The following is a 24,525-nucleotide window of genomic DNA, read 5'->3' on the forward strand; positions in this document are numbered from 1 at the left end:
ACCTCTTCCCCCGGCTTCTCTCCTCTCGGTCTGTCTCTCTCTCTCTCTGTCTCTCTCTCTCTCTCTCTTTCTTTCTTTCCTTTCTTCTTTTTAGAAAATCCACTCTGAGATTTAAATGCAGCTTAGCTGTATTTAAAACTGTGTATTTTAAACTTTGCAGTTTCCACTTCTGACCAAGTCACAGGGACTGGTCTTGCCCTCTCACTTGAAACAACCAAAAACCCGGACAAAACACACAAGCTCTACCTGACTTGGTTCCCTGATCTCTCTGACTGGTGTCCTCAGCTCAGGGAGTCTGCCAGGCTCTGCCTCAGCTCCCCTTCGTATCCTGGAAAACTTTCTGAAGGCAGGAAGTTGGGCCAAATCTTCTACCTTGAGACACTGAAAAATAAGGGCAAACTCCACCTAAAGCAAGTCAGGAGGAAATAATAAAGATCAGAGTGGAAATTAATGGGAGAGAGAATAGAAAAACAATGGAGAAAAATCAATGAAACCAAAATCTGTTTCTTTTGTCAGCAAAATTGACAAACCTTTCATTAGGTTGACCAAGAAAAGAAGAGAAGATTCAAATTTCTAGAATCAGAAATGAACTTACATAAATATAAAGGAGTGCTATGGATAATTATATGCCAACAAATTAGATAAGTGAAATGGATACATTCCCAGAGAAACGCTAACTACTGAAACTGACTCAAGAAGAAAATAATAATTTGAATAGATGTATTGTAAATGAAGAGATTAAATTAGTATTTTTTTAAAAAAACCTCTCCATGAAGGAAAACCCCCAAGTTCAGTTGGTTTATTACTGAATTATAAGAACATTCAAAGAACAAATACTAACTATTCACAGACTTGTCCAAAAATGGAAAAGGATCAAACCCTTCCCAATTCATTCTGAGGCCTGCTATTACCCTGATTATCTTAATACCAAAACCAGAGACATCACAAGAAAACTAGATGTCATTATCTATTATGAATATGGGTACAAGAATCTGCAACAAAATAGTAGCAAACTGAATCTAACAGCATATGAAAAGAATTACGCACCATGAAAAGTGGGATTTAGCCTAGGACTAAAAGGTTGGTTTAACATCTGAAAATCAATTAATGTAATGCATCATAGCAGCTGAATAAAAAACAAAATCACATGATCATCTCAATAGATGCAAAAAAAGAAAAAAAAGCATATGACGAAATCCAGCACCCTTTCATGACAAAAACACCCAACAAACTAGGAATAGAAGGGAACAAAGGACATCTACAGAAGACCCACAGCTAACATCCTACTTAATGATGAAAGAATAGATGCTTTATCCCTAAGATTAGGAACAGAACAAAACGTCTGCAGCTCAACATTTTACTGGGGTTCTACTGGGGCACTTAGGCAGGAAAAGGAAATGAGAGGCATCCAGATTGGAAAGGAAAAAGTAAAATTATCTCTCTTTGCAGAAGACATGATCTTGTATGTAGAAAATTTTAAGGAATACACACACACACACACACACACACACACACACACGTACAGCTAATAAATAGTTCAGCAAGGGGACACCTGGGCAGCTCAGTCGGTTAAGCATCTGCCTTTGGCTCAGGTCGTGATCCCAGGGTCCTGGGAGTGAGTCCTGCATCGGGCTCTCTGCTCAGCGGGGAGCCTGCTTCTCCTTCTGCCCTCCCCCCGCTCATGTTCCCTCTCTTTCTCTCTCTCTCTCTCTCAAATAAATAAAATCTTTTTTAAAAATTCCATTTACAATAGCATCAAAAAGAGTAAAATATTTAGCAATAAAGTTAAGAAAAGGAGCATAACACTTATATGCTCTGAACAAGTTCAGACACTGTTGAAAGAAATGAATGACCTAAGTGGGAACACATCCCATGCTCATGGATGGGAAGATTTAATATTGTGAAAATAGCAATGCTTCCCAAATTGAGCTATAGTTATAATGCAATCCCTAGAAGAATCTCATCTGACTTCATTTTAGAAATTGGCAAGCTGATTCTAAAATTCATATGGAGTTGCCTGTGACCCAGAATAGCCGCAACATTCTTGAAAAAGAAGAACAAAGTAGGAGGATTCACACTTCCCAATTTTAAAATTTACTACAAAGCAATGACAATCAAGACTGTATGGTAATGGCATGAGGATAGACATATAAGTCAATGGAATAAAATGGAGATTCCAGAAATAAAACCATGTGTCTACAGTCAACTGATTTTTGACAAGATTGCCAAGATCATTCAATGGTGAAAGAATAGTCTTTTCAAAAATAGTGCTGAGACAGCTGGATAACCGCATGTAAAAGGATGAAGTTGGACCATGCCCCACACCATATGCAAACATCAACTCAAAATGGATTTTAAAACATAAGTATGAAAGCGAAAACTATGAAACTCTTGGGGTGCCTGGGTGGCTCAGTTGGTTAAGCATCTGCCTTCGGCTCAGGTCCTGATCCCGGGGTCCTGGGATTGAGCCCCACATTGGGCTCCCTGCTCAGTGTGGAGCTTGCTTCTCCATCTGCCTCTCCTTCCACTTGTGATCTCTCTCTCTCTCTCTCTCTCTCTCAAATACATAAATAAAATCTTTTAAAAAACTATAAAACTCTTAAGAAAGCATAGGGGTAAATCTTCATAACCTCAGATTCGGCAAAGGATTTATTTATTTATTTATTTTGAGAGGGAGAGAGAGGTAAAGGAAGGGGGAGGAACCGAAGAAGAGAAAGACTCTTAAGCAGGCTCCACACCCAGTACCAAGCCTGACATGGGGCTTGATCTCCTGGCCCTGAGATCATGACCTGAGCCCAAACCAAAAGTCAGACATCCCAGTGACCAAGTCACCCAGGCACCCTGGCAAAAGATTTTTCTTTATTACACCAAAAGGGTAAGCAACAAAAGGCAAAAATAAATCGGACCTCATCAGAATTAAATACTTCTGTGCTTACTCATCAAAGCACAAGGATAACCCACAGAATGGGAAAAAATATATGGAAGTCATTAATCTTACAAGGGAGTTGTATCTAAACTATATAAAGAATTCTTATAACTCAATACAGATAGAAAAAACCCAATTAAAAAGTGGATAAAGGCTATGAAAAGAGATTTCCCTAGGGAAGAGATACAAATGGCCAATCAGCACATGAAAACTTGCTCAATGTCATCAGAGAAATGCCAATCAAAACCACCATGAACTCCATGCCACTTTATACCCACTAGAATGGCTATAATAAAATAAAGTCAGATAATAACAAGTACTGGCAAGGATGTGGAGAAATCAGAATGCCTGTACGTTGTTGGTGGGTATTTAAAATAATGCAGCCACTTTGAAAAACAGTCTGGTAGTTCCTGAAAAATTTAAACATAGAGTTACCATATGGACCAGCAATTCTCCTCCAAGGTATAGAAAGGAAAATATATATTCACAAAAAATCTCGTACGTGGCAGCATTATTCATAATAACCAAAAGGTGAAAACAACCCAAACGTCCGTTGCCTGAAGAATGTAGAAATGAAATGCGCTATATCTACAGAACAGAATATTATTTGGTCATGAAAAGGAATGAAGTATATACACCGTGAATGAATCTTGAAAACATACTGAGTGAAAGAAGCCAGTTACAAAAGACCACGTGTTACATGATCCCACTTATTTGAAATGTCTAGAATAGGGAAACCTATAGACAGATGGTAGGTTAATGCTTGTTTAAGGGCTGGAGGGAATATGGAATAGGCAGCTAAAGGTATGGGGTGTCTTTTTGAGGCGATGAAAATGTTCTAAAATTGGTGAAGCTTGCACATATCTGTGAATACGCTCAAAGCCATTGAACCGTATACTTTAAACGGGTGAATTGCATGGTATGTCAATTACATCTCAGCAAAACTATTAAAAAGAAGCTGAGGCATTCATAGGGCTTGCCTTGTTTTCTCTCTGGGATCACCGTCCTTTGTTGCCTAATGCCTACTGTCTTGAAAACTGTTGCTTCATACTGTCCTTTTTTTTTTTTTTTTATCTCCAGTTGTTTCACCCAGGGGGTTAAAGACAAATCCTTAGCCAGAAGTAGCAGTTTCTTTATTTTTTTATTTTTAAAAATATTTTTATTTATTTATTTGACAGAGAGAGAGATCACAAGCAGGCAGAGAGGCAGGCAGAGAGAGAGAGGGGGAAGCAGGCTCCCTGCTGAGCAGAGAGCCCGATGCGGGACTCGATCCCAGGACCCTGGGATCATGACCTGAGCCGAAGGCAGTGGCTTAACCCACTGAGCCACCCAGGCGCCCCCCCCTTTTTTTTTTAATATTTTTGTTTATTTATTTGACAGAGAGAGAGAAGTTTCTTTATTTTTTTAACTGGGGAAACTGAGGCCAAAAGCAGCTGACTGGCTTGCCAAAGTTCGTGCTGGTTAGTGACAGAGTCAGGACCAAAGACTTCCTGATATCTAATCCAGAATCGAGACAGCTTGGTTCCTTGTCTGTCCAGCTTCTGGGGCAACCTGATGGTAGAATTTTAATTAACCAGTCATAGACAAAGCAAAGGCTTTGTCTCTGCTCTCTGCCTTTCCCTCGATCAGCAAGCATTTATTGCACACCTATGTGCAGAGCTCGTTTGGGAGACATTCCTGGGGACAGAGAAGCAGGTGCCATCATCTCTGGCACCAAGGGGCTCCTCATCTGTTTGGGAGAAAAGGCGGTGCGCAAAACATCTCTGACTCGTGTGTGATCACCTGTCGAATGTCTCATTCAGGTGTGCAGCCAAGACCATCAGGAGGGGTCACAGCGTGTGGGCTTTTCTCAGGAAAGGTTTCCAAGGAGAGGAAGAATTTGGGTTTCAAAAGATAGGCAGCATCCCCTGACTGGGTTGGGGCACTGAAGGCAGGACACTGTCTCCACAGGGTGTGTGTTAAAACGAATACAAGGCCTCAGAGGTTCCTTGGTTGTAAGAAGAGCCCGAGTCTTGGAGGGGGCAAAGCACTGGGATATTGTGCTGATCACAGGACAGATTTGATGGGAACCTGTGATGAGCACCACGACTAACGAGGCAGCCCCTTTGCCTACTGCAAAATCAAATGCTCCCAGGAAGACAGTTTTTTTTTTCTTTCTAGGAAAACAAGTGTCTTCCCAGGTCATGAAAAGCCAGGCTGTCCACTTGAAGTTATGGGACAAATATTCCAGACCCTTCACTGAGCCTGTATTGAACACCTACTATAAACTGGGAATTGTGCTAGTGGCTGGGGATTCACAGGGGCCTAAGTCTTGTACTTGCCCTAGTTCATGGTCTGGAGAGGAAGACACTTGCACGATAGATTTCTTTAGGGAAAGGTGCTCTCCTTTCCTGCCCGATTCCCCCCGTTGGTCAACGGAAGCGGTCAAGTCCTTCCCCTCTGCAGACCTGACTCCAGGGTCAGAGTTGGACAGGAAGAAGGACCCAGGGCCATGACAACTGGGAGAGGTTTCCCTTCAATTTCAGGCCACTCCCTGAAGACCCATCTGGAGCTCTCCTTTATAGCCTGGGCCCAAAAGTCACTACCTCCAGGCAGCCTCCTTTCCTGTGTCTGCTCCCCGCCCCACCCCACCACCCCCACAGCCTCTCCAGAATGACAATGACCTGTGTGGACTGTGTTTAGGCCCCTGTAAGCACAGGCCATGGGGCAGGGGGGATGGCCGCAACTTCAAGCTTGTAACAGTCGTGGGGACTTTGCATAGGTGGGTGTTAGACAAATGTTTGTTGACTGAATCCCAGGAGCTTTGGAATGACTGTCCTCTCAACGGCGTTTCTCTTCTACCCTCCTAGGGCTTGACTGTTTACCAAGGGCCTTATCCCCTCTCCGTTTCTGTCTTGGGATCCTCTCCACGCCTCCTGTGACGTCTCTGCTCCTGGGGCCCGGGGAGATGCTCGAGGTGCTGGGATGCCAGGCGGCGAGGGGCCGAAACCTGCAGGTGAGAGCCTGCCCGGGCCCTGCACAGAGACTGACTCGGCTTGTCCCTGGCCTCCTAGTCCCACCGTGTCACAGCCAGACTGGCCTGTGGGTGCTCCCCACACGGAGAGGGGGAGCGGGGGGGGCATGCGCCTGCAGGAGCCTCAAGCCCTCTGGTGACGGGCCTGGAGCCCAGCCCCTCCTGCTGCTGGCGGAAGCCAGGGGACACAAGGGGACCTTCAGGAGGGCCGGCCTCTCAGGACTGGACCTCGCCTTTAGGTGCTGGGTTTCCCGTAAATTCACCTTCATTTATTTTATCCCCCCCCGCCTCTGGTTTTATAATTTGGAGAATTGTACTCCTCTCTCCCCCCGCAAAACCTGCCCAAGAAAGGGAGCCTTAGCAGTACAAGTGCATAGAAAAATACAAACAAACCCATGCGTCTTGGTTGACAGTTAAGTCTGATAACACTCGGCTTAGCAATTACAGAGCCGTCATGCTCCCTGCTGAGCAAACAGACTTTTGGGGAAAATCCGTAACAGCTGTAAGCATATTACGGCATCAGAAACCCAACTTACCAAAAAGATTCGTGAGAGAGTGGCTATTCACAGTTTGAAGGCATACTTACTTTAGAAGAGACTCATAAAGCTCCTGAATTTGAGTGAGTATGCATTCATATGTTCTAGTCCCTAGGGTTTTCAGAGAGTTTAGAGAAAGTGACTTGTTCTATCCTGCGGCTAATTAGTGGCCAAGCCTTGTACTTAGGCTCATTCTTTCTGAGCCCCGGACTCTTCATCTGAGCCTCCCTGGGATAGAAGGCTTTGCTTCCAGGCTACTCATTAAACACTAAGTAGAAAGAAAGGAAAAAATGTCTTAAAGCTCAGGGGTGTGAAGACATCCTACGCTGACAACCAATTAAAAACTCAGATAAAATACTTCTGAAATGATTATATGCTGCAAAGCAGTCGGTGGGGAAACAGGACTTGAATTCCTTAAAAGGGATTTACAGTAAAGATCTAGAAACTCATCTAACGGCCTGTTCTAGAGGTGCGAGAAAGAGATGTCCGGGTAGAATGCCAGAGTCCTGATCGGATTCCTTCTGGCTCTCGGACCCGGTACAAATCATTGCCCCTTCCTCAGCCTCTATTACTCATCTTAAATGAAAAAAAAAATGATGCTAACATCTAAATTGCTCCCAAAGAGTGAACTAAGGTCATCTAATCAGTCCCCACATCTGCTCCATTTTGTCTTAAATGTCCCTTGAGCCCTCATTTCTCCCTCACCTCACTGTCCTTCCTTTAGTTCATCTTTCTACCTGGTCTCTCCCAGGCTGGGCTTTGTCATTCCGCTCTCCTCCACGTTGCAGCCGAAGATCTTTCTAAACAGCAAAGCCAGTCACATCATGAATCTGCTTTAAACCCTTCAACAGCATCTTCTTCCTCTCGGGATAAAATCCCAAGTCCTTACACTGGCCTACACAGCCCTTCATGGCCTGGCATCTGCCCACCTCTCTAGACTCCTACTACTTGTCTCACTCAGATGCTAGCTCCAGCCATGACACACTAGCTGCGGTTCCCTAGCGAGCCAGCCTTTCTCACCTCCGCAGTTTGCAGTGGCTTTTTCCTCTATCTGAAATGCTCAGCCCCTTCCAGCGCACCTTTCCTCCCCCTAACCCCGTAATCCTGCGAATCCTTGGTCCATGTTACTCACCTGGAAGCCCTCCCCTGGTCTGAACTCACCTTCTCTGTGCCCCCCATCAGCACCCACCCCATGCTTCTGTCTTCTTAGCACTCATGTCCTGATTAAGACCACCTTTTCCCATGGTAGTCCCACTCAGTTCTGCGCGACTGCCTTACCCATCATGTTTCCAGTGGAGCCTGTTGAATGAATGATGAATGTTTAAATGCTTTGTAAATTGCAGCTTGCTACACAAGTGTTAATTATTGTGTAATATTACTGTGTTTGGGTTGGTGGTGTAATATTGTTGGCCTACTCACCCATTTGATAATAACGAAGATCACATTTCACTTACATCATTCTGGTTCCTTCTTAAACACAATAAAGGTTACCACTTACTGACTATTTAGTCTGGGCTAGGTTCAGGGGTAAGATTTGAGACATACGATCTCATTTACACATCATCAAAGCAATATTACAAGCTAGGTTCTATGCTAAGCATCATCCCCATTTTTCAGATGGAAGAACTAAGGCAGGCTCAAAGAGGTTAAGTAGCTTGCACAACATCAAATAAGTCGATTGTGAATCCAGTTTCTTCAAGGTCCAAACCCGACTTCTAGTTGCACTGGGATGGGTCAATCAGTTATGCATCTGCCTTTGGCTCAGGTCATGATCTCTAGGGGTCCTGGAGTCTGGCTCTCTGCTCACTGAGGGGTCTGCTTCTCTCTCTCTCATTCTCCCTCTGAGTTCTCTGTCCTTCTCAAATAAATAAATAAAAATCTAAAAAAAAAAAAACCAACCTGAATTCTGACATCTCCCAGTTTTCCCAAGGTTGTCAGATAAGGACACTATCAGCTGTGAAAAGCAACCCACAGAATGGGGGAAATGGGAGAAAAAAAATTGCAATGCACATGTCTGATGAGGGATTAATACCCAGAATATAGAGAGAAGTCTTAAAACTCAACAACAAAACTATAATAAACAGCCCGATCTAAAAAAAATGGCCAAAAGACTCGAACAGACATTTTGCCAAAGAAGACATACAAATGGCCAGTAAGCAAATTAAAAAAAAAAAAGCTCAAATCACTCATCATCAGGGAGATGCAAATCAAAACCACAGTGAGATGTCACTTCACACCCATTAGGATGGCTCTGATGAAAAGAAAACAACAGAAAATGACAAGTGTGGACAAGGCTATGGGGCAATCGAAACACTTATGGATTGCTGGTAGGAATGTAACATGGTGCAGCCACTGCGGAAAACGATATAGTGGTTCCTTGAGTGAAAAATAGAATTGCCAGCCAGTCACCATATAATCCCATAGTTCTTCTGGGTATGGAGCCCAAGAAGTGAAAGCAGGGTCTAGAAAAGAGCTTTGTATACTCATGTTTATAGCAGTATTATTTGCAATAGTCAAAATGTGGAAGCAACCCAGCCGTCCATTGACTGATGAATGAACAAGCAAGAGAGCAAGATGTATGTACCTATAGGGGACTATTACACAGCCTTTAAAAGCAAAGAAATTCTGACACATGCTATGGCATGAATATTGAGGACATTTTATGGAGTGAAGTAAGCCGGCCACAAAAAGCAAATCCCATGTGGTTGCACTTATTTGAAGTGACTAAGAGTTGCCAGAGTCATAAAGACAGAAAGTAGAATAGTGGTGGGGGGTGCTGGAGAAAGAGGGGAATGGAGAGTTGCGGTTCAGCGGGTGCGGGGTTTTGGTTTTGCAAGATGAAGAATGTTCTGGAGGTGGGTGATGGTCCTGGTGGCACAATGATGCGAATATACTTAATACCACCAAACAAGACACTTAATATGGTTAAAATGGTCAATTTCATGTTTTGTATATTTCACCACAATTTATGACAGATATTAACCAGGCTTGCCAAAGTTCTCAGGTTAATTTCCTTCTGATGGATGTTTGCTGTTTTCCCTCCAGATAACCTGCCCTTTATTTCTTTTTCCTCCTAAGACCAGACAGCTCTTGGCCAGGAACTCTAGGGCCCCCACACTGGCCAGTACCCCTATAGAGGGCAGGGCCCAGCCCCGGGCCTTTAGCTTACTCTCCTGGAAAGAAAGCACTTCTACTCTGAAGGCAGTCGGTACATACTTTACCCACAACAGTTGACAGATGACTGTGGATTCCTTCTGTTCCCAGGAATCACATCGGGACTAACTGTACTGTGCATTTGCCATTACTGGTAGCTAATCCCAACAGTGACGCTGAACATCGTTATTAATAGGCGAAGGACACACCAAGAGAGAGGGGAAGTGGCTGGGTCTGAGTCACACAGCAAAGCTAGGACTCAGAGCTCCCAGTCTCTAACCTCAGCCTGGGCTTTGTCCCACACACCTGGCAGTTCCAGAGACTTGCTCCTTTGTGTCCCCCGGCCAGCCTACTCAACTCTGAGTAGGTCTGATCTGTCTTGCTGAGAAATGAAGCAAAATCTTCCTTGAGATGATAGCTTCTGATATTTTTATTTCTACTGGTTGGCAGGAAACCAGAGACCACACTACTTGCCGAATGACGTTCAACATATCATTGAAAGTCTCGGGGCATGGTGCGGGGGGAGTCTCTGGACCCTCAGTTTTCCCTTCAGTAAAAAGTAGACAAGAATTATTGATATTCACCGCCCAGAGAAACTAAGGGTGAGCTAGAGAGAGAAGGATTGGGGTGTACTTATCCAATCTATTCTGCATTATCCTTTACATGAGTGAACCCCAAATCTAACTAAGCATCAAAATCACATGGGTAGCCCTTAAAAATAGAAATCCCTGGGCCTTGACCAGCCCAGCTTCCTTGAATATCTCCCTTTCCCTAGCCAGGTAGCCTCTGATGTGAAGGGAACCCCCTCGAGTTGAGAAGTGAGGTGGTCTTTAACTTCTCTAGTTAAATCCTCTCCAGCCTGGCTTAAAGGCACCTTCACTATGAGATGGGAAGCAGTGCCGTCTGTCTCCTTTGAGCTCTCGCTTGGACTTGCTGTTCCCCCAGTTTTGGCACTTCTCACATACTGCCTGTTATTTTTACCTAACTATTTCAAATCTTTGCCTCTTGTTTCCTCAGTTAGCTACTGGAGGATAAGAATGGTGCCATACCCTTCTATTATTGCCCACAAATGCCAGCTCCGTTAGAACATAGTATATGTTCAATAAACATTTGTTGAATTGCAAATCATGTAAGAAACCTGAAATAACTTCTAACTTATTTGGGGAGATGTTCTGTGTTCCTTGGAAGTTTTCTGCTCACGTGGAAAGAACGTTAGACAGAGGCAGGGGGCCTAGCTTCCAATCTTGGTTGTCTCATGGATCCCCACAGCAAGTCACTAGCTTTCGCTAGCCCTCAGTTCCCTCAATTGTGAAACCAGGACTGATTGGTGAAGTTTTCATACTTTTAGTTTTTAGCTCTGGCTTTTGGCTACTCTAGATAGCAAGGGGCAGCCTTTTTCATGTTAGTGCCTTTAAAGCTCCCCCCCCCCCCCCCCCCGCGCCATAAAGCTAAATAAATAAATAATTTCTTTAAAGATTTTCTTTATTTATTTGACAGAGAGAGCACAAGCAGGGGGAACGACAGGCAGAAGGAGAGGAAGAAGCAGGCTCCCTGTTCAACGAGGAGCCCAATGTGGGGCTTGATCTGAGGACCCTGGGGTCATGACCTGAGCTGAAGACAGATGCTTAACCAACAGAGCCACCCAAGTGCCCCAAGGCTGCGTAACTGGTGGGTCAGCCCCAGTTCATAAAATGAGAAACTCAAGTAAACATTAAATAAGTGCTTTGGCCAAGCTTCTGGGCATAGCGTGTGCACATATGTGTGTGTGTATATGTGTGTGCGTGCGTGCAGGGTTGTATGGGACTCTCGGCTCCTTCCAGTTTTAGTACATGTGCTGCCAAAGTGAGCACAGGACTGTCAATGCTTAAAATTATCTGCGTCTTCACTATCTCCTCTGTGAATGACCCAGGGCAAAGGTATGACCTTCTAGTTGGATGTCCTCTTGTCTCTCTGCACTCTCCCATCCAGAACCCAAATGTCCCCTGCTGTGTTCAGTAAGATCTGTTCAAATTCTGTCCTTCGAAGGGCACCTGGGTGGCTCAGTGGGTAAAGCATCTGACTCTTGATTTCAGCTCAGGTCATGATCTCAGGGTCCTGGGATCCCTTCCCTGCATCAGGCTCCACACTCAGCGGGGAGTCTGCCTGAGGATTCTCTCCCTCCACCCCATACCCCTTCCCCCTCTAAAACCAAACCAAATCAAAAACAAAGACTGTCCTTTGAGGAGGAGATGAAGGACACAAGACACTAGTCTTGCCCTCGTGGAACTTCTGGTCCGTCTAGGAAGCTGGGATTAAAATGTGTGGGAAAAGTATGTGCAACCCTCTGTAAAGGGAGTACTTGGGAGCCAAGTGCTGCTTTGCTGTATTTCCACCTACAACAGTGCCTGGTATATAGAAGATGCTCCACGAATATGGGAAAATGGCCATGGTTTCCAAACTTTTTATTCATTTTTATTTAAATCCAGTTAACATATAGTGTGTTGTTATTTTCTGTTCTAGTAGGTAGAGTTCAGTGATTCGTCAGTTGCATGTCACACCCAGAGCTCATTCCATCACATCCCCTCCTTAATGCCCATCACCCCATTACCCCAGCCCCCCAGTCCCCCTCCCATCCTCTCCGGCAGCCCTCAGTTTGTTTCCTATGATTAAGAGTCTCCTATGGTTTGTCTCCCTCTCTGGTTTCGTCTTTTCAGACTACTCATTTTAAAGAAGGGAAAGCCATTCTTCGGTGAGATTTGACCTCAAGCTCACCACAAAATGGACAGACTGACAGCTGCTGTGCTCCCTGGCGAAGGGAGCTAGGGGGTCAAGCCCTGCCAGCTGTCTCCTCTGGACCCCAGAGAGGTTCTTCAGTGCCCAGTTGGAAAACTTGCTATAGTCACTGGAAAAGGATGTGCAGATCAACCCTGCCGCATGGGGGATACTAGCATAAATAAACAGTGGTTTGAAGCACCAGGCACTCCAAAGGGAATATTTGCATCTGAAAAAATGTTGTCGGTCTCCCCTGTCCCCTCCTTCTACGCAGCCCCAAGTAGTGAGAGCAGAGGGAAGTTTGGAATAGGAGGCTTTTGAGTTGGTCCACAAATGTATATTGCGGTAATGTTTGTTCACTTTAAATAAAGGAAAGAAAGCCATTGTCGTAATGTCTTCCAGAATTCCACAGAAGCCCCTTTGGTGTTATCCTACAGGCAGTCCTGATATGCAGATACAATGGAAAACTCTTATGCAGTCTGTCTGTTAATTGAGTATGTGGCGCTGCCTGGTTTGGGTCCCAGGGCACCCGGCATTACCCTGGCAGCTGTTAACGTTCCTGACGAAATTCATGGTCAGCTTTAGGCACACACAGATGCCGAAGGGGGCTACCTGTTGAGAGCATCTCTACACCACGCCTGCTGGACTGAAACCTGCTGCCTGCCTTGCCTTGGTCTTCTTCCCGCCTCCAACCCCAGTGGACAAGGGAGGGAAATCTCTCACCCAGAGGATGCTTGCTTACTCATCAAGGTGGTCCAGGGAACAAGGCTCATCTCAGAACTGCATCCAGAAGACAACTGGCAGTAACCAACATCTTTTTAAAAACTTGTCAAAGGGAGAAAGATCTTGAATTAAGTTTTCATCATTATCCGTCTCATGGCCCTTTCATTACATCTCATTACCCACCCATTACCTACAGACTGTCCCTCCTCAAAGGTGTCAAAAGGAGCAGACAGATAATGTTGGGGACCCTGCTATAGACTGAATGTTTGTGTCCCCCGCATTCATATGTTGAAACCTAATCCCCAGTGTGATGGTATTTGGAAGTGTGGCACTTGGGAGGTGATTAAATCAAAAGGGCTCTCACTCTTATGAATGGAATTAGCACACTTATGAAAGAGAGCCTGGAGACATCCAGGCTTCCACCATTTGAGGACACAGCTGGTGAAGATGGCTGTCTATGAACTGGGAAGAGGGCCCTCACCAGACACCAGATCTGCTGGAATCTTGGTCTTGTTCAGCCTCCAGAAGTGTGATAAATAAATTTCTGTTTCTTATAAGCCACCCAGTATATAGTATTTTATTATGGCAGCCTGAATGGACTAAGACTGAGCCCATTCAACAGCAGAGCAATTTGAAGGGTGAAAGGAGCTTCCTTTAGTATTTTACTGGGAGCCGCAGCTTCTCCTCTACTGCCTGGCTTGGCCATCTCCTTCCCTCTTGTCCAGTCCCCTGACTTCTCTATCTTCAAAATCTAGCTCTTGGGGCGCCTGAGTGGCTCAGGTCATGACCTCAGGGTCCTGGGATCAAGCCCTGCATCAGGCTCTATGCTCAGCGGGGAGCCTGCTCCCCCCTCTCTCTGCCTGCCTCTCTGCCTACTTGTGATCTCTGTAATAAATAAAATCTTAAAAAAAATCTAGCTCTGGCCTGACCCTGATGAGGACAGGAGTCTAGCCGCCCCCGCCCTTCTGCTACTGCTGACTTCACCCCCTTGTCCAAGCCACCAACCAACACCCCCCCACCCCCAGCATCTGGACTAGTCTTTTACTAAAGTGGTTGAGTTGCTATCATGAAATTGAGTCTTAGGATAGAAGTCACTGAAGGCGAGGGCTGGAGAGAACCTTGATGATCAGGAGAAACTAAGGCCTGAATGGAGGACTTGCCCAGGTTCTCTTCGCAAGTCATGGCAAAGCTAGAGCTGCAAGCCAAGTTTTCCTTTGAGCACCTTATGCCTTTATGGCTACATCCTGAGCTCCTTGGTTTGTTTTCTTGGTCTCTTCCCCCCCCCCCCCCCCCCGCTGTCCCCAGCATTCCTTCTCCCCTCTGACCCTTTCCCCAGTCCTGTATCTCTAGAGGATGGCTCTAGAAATCCCTGCACGACGGTGTACTTTTTTTTTTTTTTTTAAATTTTGGTGTTGTTTGGAGGGATTGACAACCTAAAGAGACACAGAGCCCTGACAGAGCCCTGTGATGCCCAGCTCTGAAACATGACTTGATCCCGACTAAGGTCATCCCTGACATGTATTCAGAACCCCAAATATCGGTTCCTAGAGTTTAGGTCATTTGCCCAAGGTCCCTCAATTAAGAGTTGGCCACAGCGGGAGCCAGCTGGAGGTCTTCAGATGCTGGGGGGGGCGGGACGCTGGGCCCCTGAGCGCGGCTCCAGGCACTGCTCAGAGCCTGCAGGCTGTGGAGGCTCTGGGAGCCAGAGGCAAGCCCAGACCCCGCTCCCCTGCTCGCAGCAGCAAGACCCCAGGGGACATGCGTTATTTCTTGAGGTCTTGAAGACTCTTCGTTTTGCGCGTGTGGCTCCCGTCAACTTCTGGGTGGGGAGAGATGGCGTGAGCAGTGCACATGGGCCTTCTGGAAGGAAGCGGGGCATCCTCGAGGGAGCACGGCTATTGTGAGCCCAGCACACCGGCCTGAACACAGACCTCCCCACTGCGCGCCGGGGCCGAGACCGCGGCGCTTCGGGGCAGCGAAGCTGGAGGCAGCTCTGCCTGCAGCTCGAGCGCGCCGGGACGCGCGGACTTTCCCGGGAGGAGCGCTCTTGGTTCCGGTCCCGCCTGCGGGTCGCCTACGCTCCCAGGGGACCCGCCGATCCCCGCGGAGTTCTCGTGGCCGCGCCCCCTCGTGGTTCCCCCCGGAGCCCCTCTCGTGCCCCCCATCCCCCTGCCCAGGGCCACGTGCAGCAGGTTTTGGCGCTGGCGGGAAAGACGCGAGTCGCGGGGCACGCGAGGCTCCACCCCTGGGGCCCGTCCGGCAAGCGCATCTTCCTGACGGGTCCCTCGCGGTCCAACCGAACTCTCCCGGGCCCGCCGCTTCGGTTGGCTCCCAGCACAGAAGCGCCTTCGGATGACCACACTCACTAACTTTGGGGGGGGGGACTCCCCGGGGAAGGCGGCTAGGGACCCCGAATGTGAGCCGGGACGCGGCTCCCAAGGCTCACGAGCCGCGGCCGGAACTGGAGAGAGAGGGGCGTGTGGGCTTCCCGGGGACTGTCCCAGCACGCTTCCCTCCGCAGACGTCAACCGTCAACCGTAGCCCCTAGGCGGGCGAGCCTTCCGCGTCTCCGAGATCTGGCGGGCTGCGCCGCTCGGGGTCTTTGCGTCTCGAGGGATGGGCTGGGGGCGGGGGGACCGCCGGCGAACGGCTGGCTGAGGAGACCTGTTTGCCCGCGGCTTTGAAGGTGGGATCGAGTAGGCTCCGCTGACGGAGAAACCCGAGAGAAGACTTCGGGTTTTTTTTTTTTCCCCCCTTCCCTCTCCTCAGAAAAGCATCCACATCGTGGGGTGTGGGAATAAAGAGGAGAATAAACACAAACAGCCTCAAAAAGACGCCAAGAAAAGCAAAGCCAAAAGAAGCAATCGCAACACTGTTACAAAACTGTCTGGTTTTGTAACAATTTCCCTGCAGCCGGCCAATGAGCGGCGTGGCGGCGCGTCACGTGGTACTGTTTTATATAACACTTCGCTGAGACAGGACAGTTATCAGTCGGCGCGAGGCGGCCGGCGTCTTGCTCGCGGAGGCGCGGCAGCGAGCGGCGCGCGGTAGCGCGGCGGTGGCTGTCCGAATTCTCTTCAGTCCCTCCTCTCTGCTCTGGGTCTCCGGCCCCTAGACGCCTCTTCCTGCGCGCCTGTCTCTTTCTCTATGGATTCACTTCAGACCGGACAGATGCGAAGCGTGACCGCCGAGCTCGGCGGCAACAACTTAGAACTGGCGGAGCCGGCGGCAGCCGCGACCCGCGCAGGCATGGGCCCCCAGCCGGGGGCGGCTACGGAAGGCTCCGCACCTTTGGCCGCTCGGGAGCCGGAGCCAGAGGAGCCGCCTCCGAGTCCCTCGACCCCCGAGTACAAAGTCCTGCTCGAGCAGGCTGACGCCCTGGCGTCCGGGGGCCGCCTCCGGGAAGCCTTCGAGGTGTACCGACAGCTCTCCGAGCGGCAGCAGCTGGTGGCCGAGCAGCTGGAACAACTGGTGCGCTGCCTGGCCCAGAACGTCCCGCAGGGCGAGGTGCTGCCGCCGGCGCCCCCGGACGGGAGCGGAGCGGCGAGCTGTGAGGCGGCGGCGGGAGAGGCAGGGGCGCCAGCGGCCGCTGCCGCCACCGAGGTGTGGGACGGCTTCAAGTGCAGGAAGTGCCATGGGTTTCTGTCAGACCCCGTGTCCTTGTCATGCGGCCACACCTTCTGTAAGCTGTGCCTGGAGCGCGGCCGGGCAGCCGACCGGCGCTGCGCCCTGTGCGGGGTCAAGCTCTCGGCGCTGATGGTGGCCGCCGGGAGGGCTCGCGCGATCCGGCGAGTTGAGCCGCCGGCGGCAGCCGACGCCGCGCCGCCGCCGCCGCCGCCGCCGCCGCCACCGCCGCCGCCACCGCCGCCGCCGCTACGGGTCAACGTGGTGCTCAGCGGCCTCCTGGGCAAGTTGTTTCCCGGCCCCGCACGGGCGTCGCAACTCCGGCACGAGGGCAACCGGCTGTACCGCGAGCACCAGGTGGAGGCGGCGTTGCTCAAGTACAACGAGGCGGTGCGCTTAGGTGAGCCCGCGGCGTCGCGGGGCCGGGCCGGGGGGTGGGGGGGGAGGGGGGAAGGACCGCGGCGGGTGTTGCGGGGGCGGACCGGGGCCCAGGGGGCGCGGGGGACCTTAGGTGGGTGGGTGGGGGGGAACGAGCCGTGACTGGAGTGGGGGAGGGGTGTCTGGAGTTCGGACTCTAACTTGGTCTGGGTCGCTACCCATTTCTCGCCCTTTCTGTGTCCCTGTCTGTCCCTGTCGCTCTTTGTCTTTTTCTGTGTCTCCCCGTGGGTTGGATTCCCGAGTCTCTCCGTCAGCTTTTGTCAGGGTCACCGTTTCTCTGTCTCTTTAGCGGGCCTTTCGCATCTTTGTGTTCCCCCCCCTCCTCCCCCCACCCCGCCCCGTTCCTTGCGTCGGGTCGCGCGGTGCCAGAGTCTGTCCCTCCGCCCTCTCCCTCCGCGCGCCGGGGCTCCTCTTGCACCTGCCCGCACCTTCCCCGCGGGCGGAGGAACTTCTCACCCTGCCCACACTGGCGCCGGGGCCGGCCCGCGACGTTCGGTCGGCGCGGGCGTCTGCGGCTCGCGCCCGGGCCCGGGGCCGCCGCGATGGCGGGAATCGGCCCTTCCGGGGCCGCGGCTCCCGGTGGGGTGGGTCCGGCGTGGAATTAGGTCAGGAGAGCACTGGTTGCATAAGGGCCGCGAGCGGCCCGGGCCGGGCGGCCCCTCCTCCGCGCGGGCGGGATTGTGTAACGGCTGAGGTAACCGAAGTGGGCCACGCTCGCCTCGGAAACCATCCCGCGAACGTGTGCGGGGGGAGGGGAGCGTTCGTGCCCCGCTGCCCTGTGACTCATTGTCACCGCTTCCTATCACACGATCCCTGGCTGAAATAGATGCCCCCCCCATTCCGCCCGCCCGCCGCCTGCGCCCTCTCCTCGCACCCCTACCCCGCCAACCCGGCGGGCGACCGGGCGGCGCAAGTGCTTGGGAATCCCCGGGGACCGCGGGCTGGCCATGGAGGGGGGCGTGTCTCGGTCCCCTGCTGCCGCGCGCTGCGGGAGGACGGACAGGTGGGCTCGGCGGCTTCAAGGGCAAAGTGAGCAGCCCCACGGTTCTGGCCGCACCGGGGCGCCCGAGCTTCCTCGAGGAGCCGCTCCCGCCGACCCTCCGCGTCCCAACCCAGGAAGTGGCTGCCGGCCGCGGGCGGGTAGTGCCTAGCTCTGGCCGGTCGCCCGGAGCTCGGCCGGGGCGGGGCGCGGCGTCCGGCGAAGCGAGCCGGGGAGGAGGCGGCAGGGCCGGGCAGACCGGGCTCTGGAGATCCCAGGGCGCCCTGAGCCCAACTCCGACGGGTGGAGGTGGGGGAGGGCTTGAGGCTCCACGTGTTGACTCGCTACCCGAATTTGCAACAGGTAGTAGGGGAGGGGGAGGAGCGCGGGCTGGCGGTGCAAGGTTGCCAGACGAGGTAATACCCCCCCACACCCCACGCACATCCTGTGCGCAGGCAAGGCGCGGTGGGAGCCGGCACGGGGCTGGCATACACTCTAAACTCTGCTAACGTCTGGACAGCGGGTAATGGGGACCCAAGGAAGTCCTCTGCACGGCCCTGGGGAAAAATCTCGCGAACTGTGTTGGAGCCCAGTCCCTGGGCAGGAGCGGGGCAACCTGGAGACAATGGAGGTCACTTAAACCCAGATCTCCAAGGGAGGTTCCATTCTTTTTAGCCATACCTCAAGGGCCAGGAAAGCCCCTCCCCGCTGTCTTCCTCCCCCTTTGTTGCTGCCACCGCTTTTCCACTGGGAGTTTCTTCCTTCACCTCTGTTAATCTGAGCCATCAGGGTGAAAACTATCGTGACAGCCTTACCTTTTTAAGAGGTAAGGGGCCTCCCCAGTAGGTGAGTATCTCTGCGCTGAAAGATGGCCAGTGTCCCCTTATTATTCTGCGTAGTGCACACCTTTCAGAAAAAGGAACATGTCCCCCGCCCCAACTTCAACGCTTCCAAGGTCTGACCGGCAAGCTGTATGATTCGGAGCAGATGCCTTCTGCTCCCTGGGCTTGATTTTCCTCATCTGAAGAATGGGTTGGTTGAATCAGGCGATCTCTAAAGGCCTGTCCAGCCCTGGCATCTAGCGATTCAAAGTGTTAGTGAGAGCCAAGCTCACTTCATTCCCAGCAGCCTTGTTCAGGTTCACTCACATTTGGCCATCTAATGAGAGGACAAAGCCTTGCAAGTGCATTCAGAGAACGTCATAGGCACTGGGCTTGGTAGACAGGTGTTGCTAATGTCATGAGTAGACTAACCTGGACTTGTCTTCCTGGTGGGCAGCCTGGGGGTCACATCTGGCCACCTCCCTTTCTCTCCTCCCTGGCCTATTTCCTCATGGGTGATACCTCCCTCAGAAGCCAGGCTGCCCGTGGGTAGCCATGCATAGTCGCGATGGAGGGGGCCAGGGTTGGCCCATGTCAGAGCGGCTAATGCATCGCTGACCCCACGGGCCCACTAAAGAACCACTTGAGAAAGAAGCAAAAATCACTTCTTTATGGGGTGCCTGGATGGCTCAGTTGGTTAAACATCTGACTCCTGATTTCAGCTCAGGTCATGATATCAGGGTTATAAGATGGAGACCTGAGTGTGGAGCCTGCTTGGGATTCTCTCTCTCCCTCTCCCACTGCTCCTCCTCTCTCTGTCAAAATAAATAAATAAATAAATAAATAAATAAATGGAAGTAAACATACTTAAAAAATTGTTTCTGTATAGTTGGGAAAGCTCAGACCCAGAGTGGCTGGGAAGCAGGGGGTAGTGTGGCAGGGCAACATCAGGGCTGGAAATGGAGCCTAACCCTTTGGATCCCCAGTAGAAAAATCCTAGATAACTTGCCATTTGCTCAAGACCCTTTCTCAGTAGAGGACTTAGTTTTTGCCCTGGGACCACTAATGAGAGCTTTTTTTTTTTTCTTTCCTCATTCTGGCAGCTCCAAATGACCACTTGCTTTATAGCAACCGGTCTCAAATTTATTTCACCTTGGAGTCTCATGAGGACGCGCTGCATGATGCAGAAATAGCATGTAAGCTCCGCCCACTGGGTTTCAAGGTGAGTGGAATGGGAAGGCTGGGGAATGGGCTGTGCTATAGATGGGAATTGGCAGGAACAGCTGCCTTCTTGAGGGTTTGGGGCACTAGAGCTCAAACAGAGCAGGGAAAAGGCTCTGCTAAGGAGCTGGGGATCCCTTGGCGAAGGGTGACTCAGAGGTCTGCAAGGGAACTGGATTCTTCCCCACTTTACTTCTTCACCTGATGGCCTGCTGAGCAGCTTAGGCTTTGTGACTCTTCGCACATGAACTTGGCAGTCAAACCGCCTGTGTTTATGCCCCAGCTCTGCTCCTTCCACCAGCTCTGTGGCCCTGGGCAAATTACTTAACCACTCTGTGCCTCATCTCCTCATCTATAAAATGAGGGGGGGTGTTTAAAGCACCTACTTAACAGGCTCCTTCGTGAGGATTACATGAGCTAATATATGTAGGATGCCTAGAACAATGCCTGGCACATAGCATTATATGGTCTGTCATTTTCAGGGACAGTAGAAAGAGGAATGTGAGAGAAGTATTGCTGGCTGGTTGTGTTATTTCGAGTCTTTCATATAATCAGCCTGCTGGTATCCCCAAACATCTAGGTCACACGAAGGGTGGTTGGAGAAAGGCTAGACACCTCTCAGGATGCTAGGAAGCAAAGTGTCACTTTCTGTATCTCTGGCCTCAGGACTGGCCCTTAGCCACGTATCCATATTTTGTTTAGGAGATTAGGTTTGAGCCTGGGCTCTACTACTTGCAAGTTAAATTGCCATGGAGAAGTCGCTTCACTTTCTGGACCCCAAGGGTCCTGGGTTGCAAAGCACTGCTCTTGCTCTCTCCCCAGTTGCCTCCTGGGGAATGTGGTGTGAGGGTCACAGGTGAGCGTGATCGAGAGGCCATTCTGGGAGCTCTGCCGTTTGCTAGGTCTTGGTGCAATGTTCTCTCTACACAGCCCCCAGGATGCCACCTCAGAAACCCACCTTACCCAGGTTCCGATCTGTGATCCTTATCTGAATCCCATGGGGCCAGAAGTGTTCAGGGTCCAGAATATTTCTGATTTCAGAAAGACCACATACTAGGTGGCACCCTCCGGGAGCTCTGGACAACATCCCACAGTCATACACACTAATATTTCTGCCGTACCTTACATGAAAATTCACACTAAATGAGATGGAGACTATGACATATTCTATATCATATATATTTGCCACCTAATAACTTCTGATGCCGAGCTTGTGAAACTTTGAACTATCAGACTGTTTCTGGAACTGGGAACCTCAGATAAAGCATTTGTGGACCTGCGTGCTGAGCCGTTAGTGTCAGAGGGAAGCTCTTACGTACTTTGATGAGAAGGTTTTCATGGGTTATGGCGGAGTAGTATGTGCTCCTTCCCAAGGGACAGATTTACGGTTTACTAAAAGTCACCAGTGTCTGACCCAAAGGAGCTTCAGTGAGAACATATCTGCTTTATAGCTGTGCAGGTCAGGAAGCTGCCTGGGGGGTAAGACTTCCCTTGCAGCTTCTTCTGCTCCCACCCTAAACCTAGGGCCTAAGGGTGGGAGCCTTCATGGTGCAGTGGGAAGCAGGGCTAAGGAGTAGCGGACCATTTAAGATGAAATGGGAAAAGTGACTTCCCCAGTGAAATCAGAGTTGGTGGAAGTTGTAAACAGGAGTTTCATTTCCCCAAATTGCTGGGGTAAGCGGAGAGGCAGTGCAGAGAACAAATGGTATTTTCTTGAGGGTTGAGAGAAGATTTGAACTGATCCATATGATTCAAAACCAGCCCATACCCCAATTTGCATACTTCTCATCATTTCTGTGTACGATGCCCCTAGGGGCGAGGTACACCTCCTGCAGCCCTAGTCCAGCCAGTCCAGCCAGGTGCGGTGGTATTACAACTTATCCTGCAGGTGGCACAGCTCTCAGTGGGTGGGCTGGCTGTCCCGAGCAAGTGGAATATGTGGGCTGCTATTTGGTATGATTGGAGGGGTCCTAGAGGCCTCTCCAGTCTCCCAACACTTATCCCCTCTAGCTGTCCTGAAATGTCATACAAGCCTTTCTCCAGGGGACCCCTGGCAAATGGTGCTGGGAGGAGCAACGAAGGAAGCCATCATCGTATCATCATACTCAGGTATCAGCCAAGATTAGGCTCCAGGAAGAGGGTGGGGGGCATAGGAGAGGACCTCAAGAGGTTTGGAGCAGAGGCCACAGCTCAAGAAGGCAGATCCCTGCCTATGGAGCCTGTAGCCAGGCCAGAGCCAGAGGACACCACCCCAGGGTCTGTAGAAGCATGTTAGGAGGGGAAGCTGGGAGTGCCCAGCAGGTGCAACCTGGATCGTTTTCTTCTCTAAGTTAGACTCAGGGTCAGCCATAGAGGCAAGAGAGTGGGGAGCAGGCCCCCGAAGGGCACCCTAGATGACTCAAGAGCAACGCCCTCCCAGCCAAGTTGCAACGGCCACCTGTCCCAAGGCATGGAGAGAATGTTGCCATCTTTTCACCTCTTTTTTTGCTCCTCCCTCTTCCCCAGGATGCTCTTCTGCTACCTCAAGACTTTCTCTGCTGAGACAGTTGGGCAGAGACCTCTGAGAGCCCTAAAACTTCTTTATACTTTTTTTTTAATATTTGTCTATTTATTAGATGGAGAGAGAGAGAGCGCGCCCATACAAGGTGGGGGGAAGGGGCAGAGGGAGAGAATGTTCTAGCAGACTCCCACCAAGTGGGGAGCCTGATGCAGGGCTAGATCTCACAAGCCAGGAGATCAGGACCTGAGCCGAATCCAAGAGTCAGATGCTTAACCAACTGAACCACCCAGGTGCCCCCAAATCTTCTTTATACTTTTTAAAGGTGTGGGAAGGGAACAGAAGTGAGCTGAGCCCACAGGAGGGAAAGCATTTGCTCAGTCTCTGGTTGGCCCTCTGAAGGGAAATCAGCTTTGCGGGGAAGAGCATTCTGGGGGTCCTACACCCCAGTTCTAGTTCCAGCTTTGCCACTAATTATACCTTGAGGTCTTGGGGAGGTCATGTCCTTTCCTTGGGCCTCTTCTGAAAAATGATCAGCAAGGATAGGCGATCATTCAGCCAGTAATGCGGACTAGGTCTTTGCTTGACAGACTAGTTAATAGAAAGGCCTTTCTGGGTGGGTTTGGAAGCTGGACTAGTACGTGCTTAAATGAGGGTTCTTGCTGTGTTTGGCAGTGCCCCCACTACAACAGTGGGGCAGCGGGAGGTCATTTGGCACAGTTGTTAAGAAACTGGACTTTGGTATCAGCCAGTCCCAGACTTAAACCCTGAGTCCACAATTTACTAGCTGTACTACCTTTGGGCAAGTCACTTTTCTGGGTCTCGGTTTCATCTGTAAAATGGGCTTCAGAACTTTTGCCTACACGATAGGACGGTAGAAAGGCAGTCCTTCTAAAACCCTTCACACAGTAATGACTGCTCATTAAGTGTTCGGCTAGGGTCAATAAGTCGGTAGGTGAATAAGAACAAGATTGAATGCTAATGTTTTCTTCCAGGCACACTTCAGAAAAGCACAAGCCTTAGCCACCTTAGGCAAGGTGGAGGAAGCACTAAGGGAGTTTCTGTATTGTGTGTCCCTGGATGGAAAGAACAAAAGAGCAAGATCTGAAGCCCAGAGGGTGAGTTGAGATGATGTCAGGTCCAGCTGCCCAGTGGGCTCCCACTTCTCTGTCTTCTCCAAAGAGGGAAGTGAGGGAACTGCCGTCCCTGGCATTTAGGGCCCTGAGTGGGTGGCTCCCTTGGTTAAGGGGGCAGGAAGGAGACACAAGAGCCAATTGCCTAGAAACACCATCCTCTTGGCATGTGCAATCCGATGGAGCCGTTCCCGCATTTTTGGAGGAGCCTCCGAGGAATACTCTTGCTTCTTCTAGTCCGGGTCTGGGTTGTGAGTAGGAAAACCACCCAAAGCAAACCAGGCAAGTTAACATGGGGGTGGCGGCTCACTGAGGAGGATCTGGCTGTTGATGGAGAGGTCAGGGCTGCGGGGCTGCCCAGAGTTGTAGAACTTTGCTTTGGCTGTCACAGCTTCACCCGCCCCACCGGGTGAGCTCCTCGCCAGGAATGGATGCTGGTCACCATCTCCCCTGCTATATGCAGAACTCCAGCCTTCAGTCTTCACTAGAAATAGAACACACACTGTCTCATGAATGTAAGTCAGGGACCATGACGATATAATCCAAGCCGTCATTCCAACTCTTGAATCCCCGGAGAATGTGGTGGTTTTGTTTCGTTTTGTTAATTTACGAAACATTAACCCTCCTGAAGGGCTCAAGCGTCCCCAGCTCTGGGAGCGCAGTGCTTTCTGTTCCACAGTGTGCTTTCACGGTGGGGCTAACTGGCCCGG

The 24,525-nt window shown here is 50.3% G+C and overlaps 1 protein-coding gene and 1 long non-coding RNA gene across 7 annotated transcripts in view; both read left to right on the forward strand.

Annotated features, from left to right (window-relative positions):
- LOC116582741 overlaps positions 1-13,654 on the forward strand; it is a 35,819-nt gene extending 22,165 nt beyond the window's left edge. Inside the window, exons 3-4 of the long non-coding RNA XR_004282508.1 lie at positions 5,776-5,921; positions 12,322-13,654. This is a non-coding gene — a long non-coding RNA (uncharacterized LOC116582741). The remainder of the gene's footprint in view (positions 1-5,775; positions 5,922-12,321) is intronic.
- A 2,410-nt stretch (positions 13,655-16,064) lies between these two features.
- LONRF3 (LON peptidase N-terminal domain and ring finger 3) overlaps positions 16,065-24,525 on the forward strand; it is a 34,889-nt gene continuing 26,428 nt past the window's right edge. For 4 of the 6 annotated variants that reach the window (XM_032330425.1, XM_032330426.1, XM_032330427.1 and 1 more), the window contains exons 1-3: positions 16,065-17,126; positions 20,068-20,186; positions 23,678-23,800. In XM_032330425.1, coding sequence (XP_032186316.1) covers positions 16,250-17,126; positions 20,068-20,186; positions 23,678-23,800 — 1,119 coding nt within the window. In that variant the 5' untranslated portion in view covers positions 16,065-16,249. The remainder of the gene's footprint in view (positions 17,127-20,067; positions 20,187-23,677; positions 23,801-24,525) is intronic. The other 2 variants (XM_032330429.1, XM_032330430.1) reach the window with 1 other exon arrangement.

This window comes from Mustela erminea, chromosome X (assembly GCF_009829155.1).
Source record: "Mustela erminea isolate mMusErm1 chromosome X, mMusErm1.Pri, whole genome shotgun sequence".
Taxonomy (NCBI): domain Eukaryota; kingdom Metazoa; phylum Chordata; class Mammalia; order Carnivora; family Mustelidae; genus Mustela; species Mustela erminea.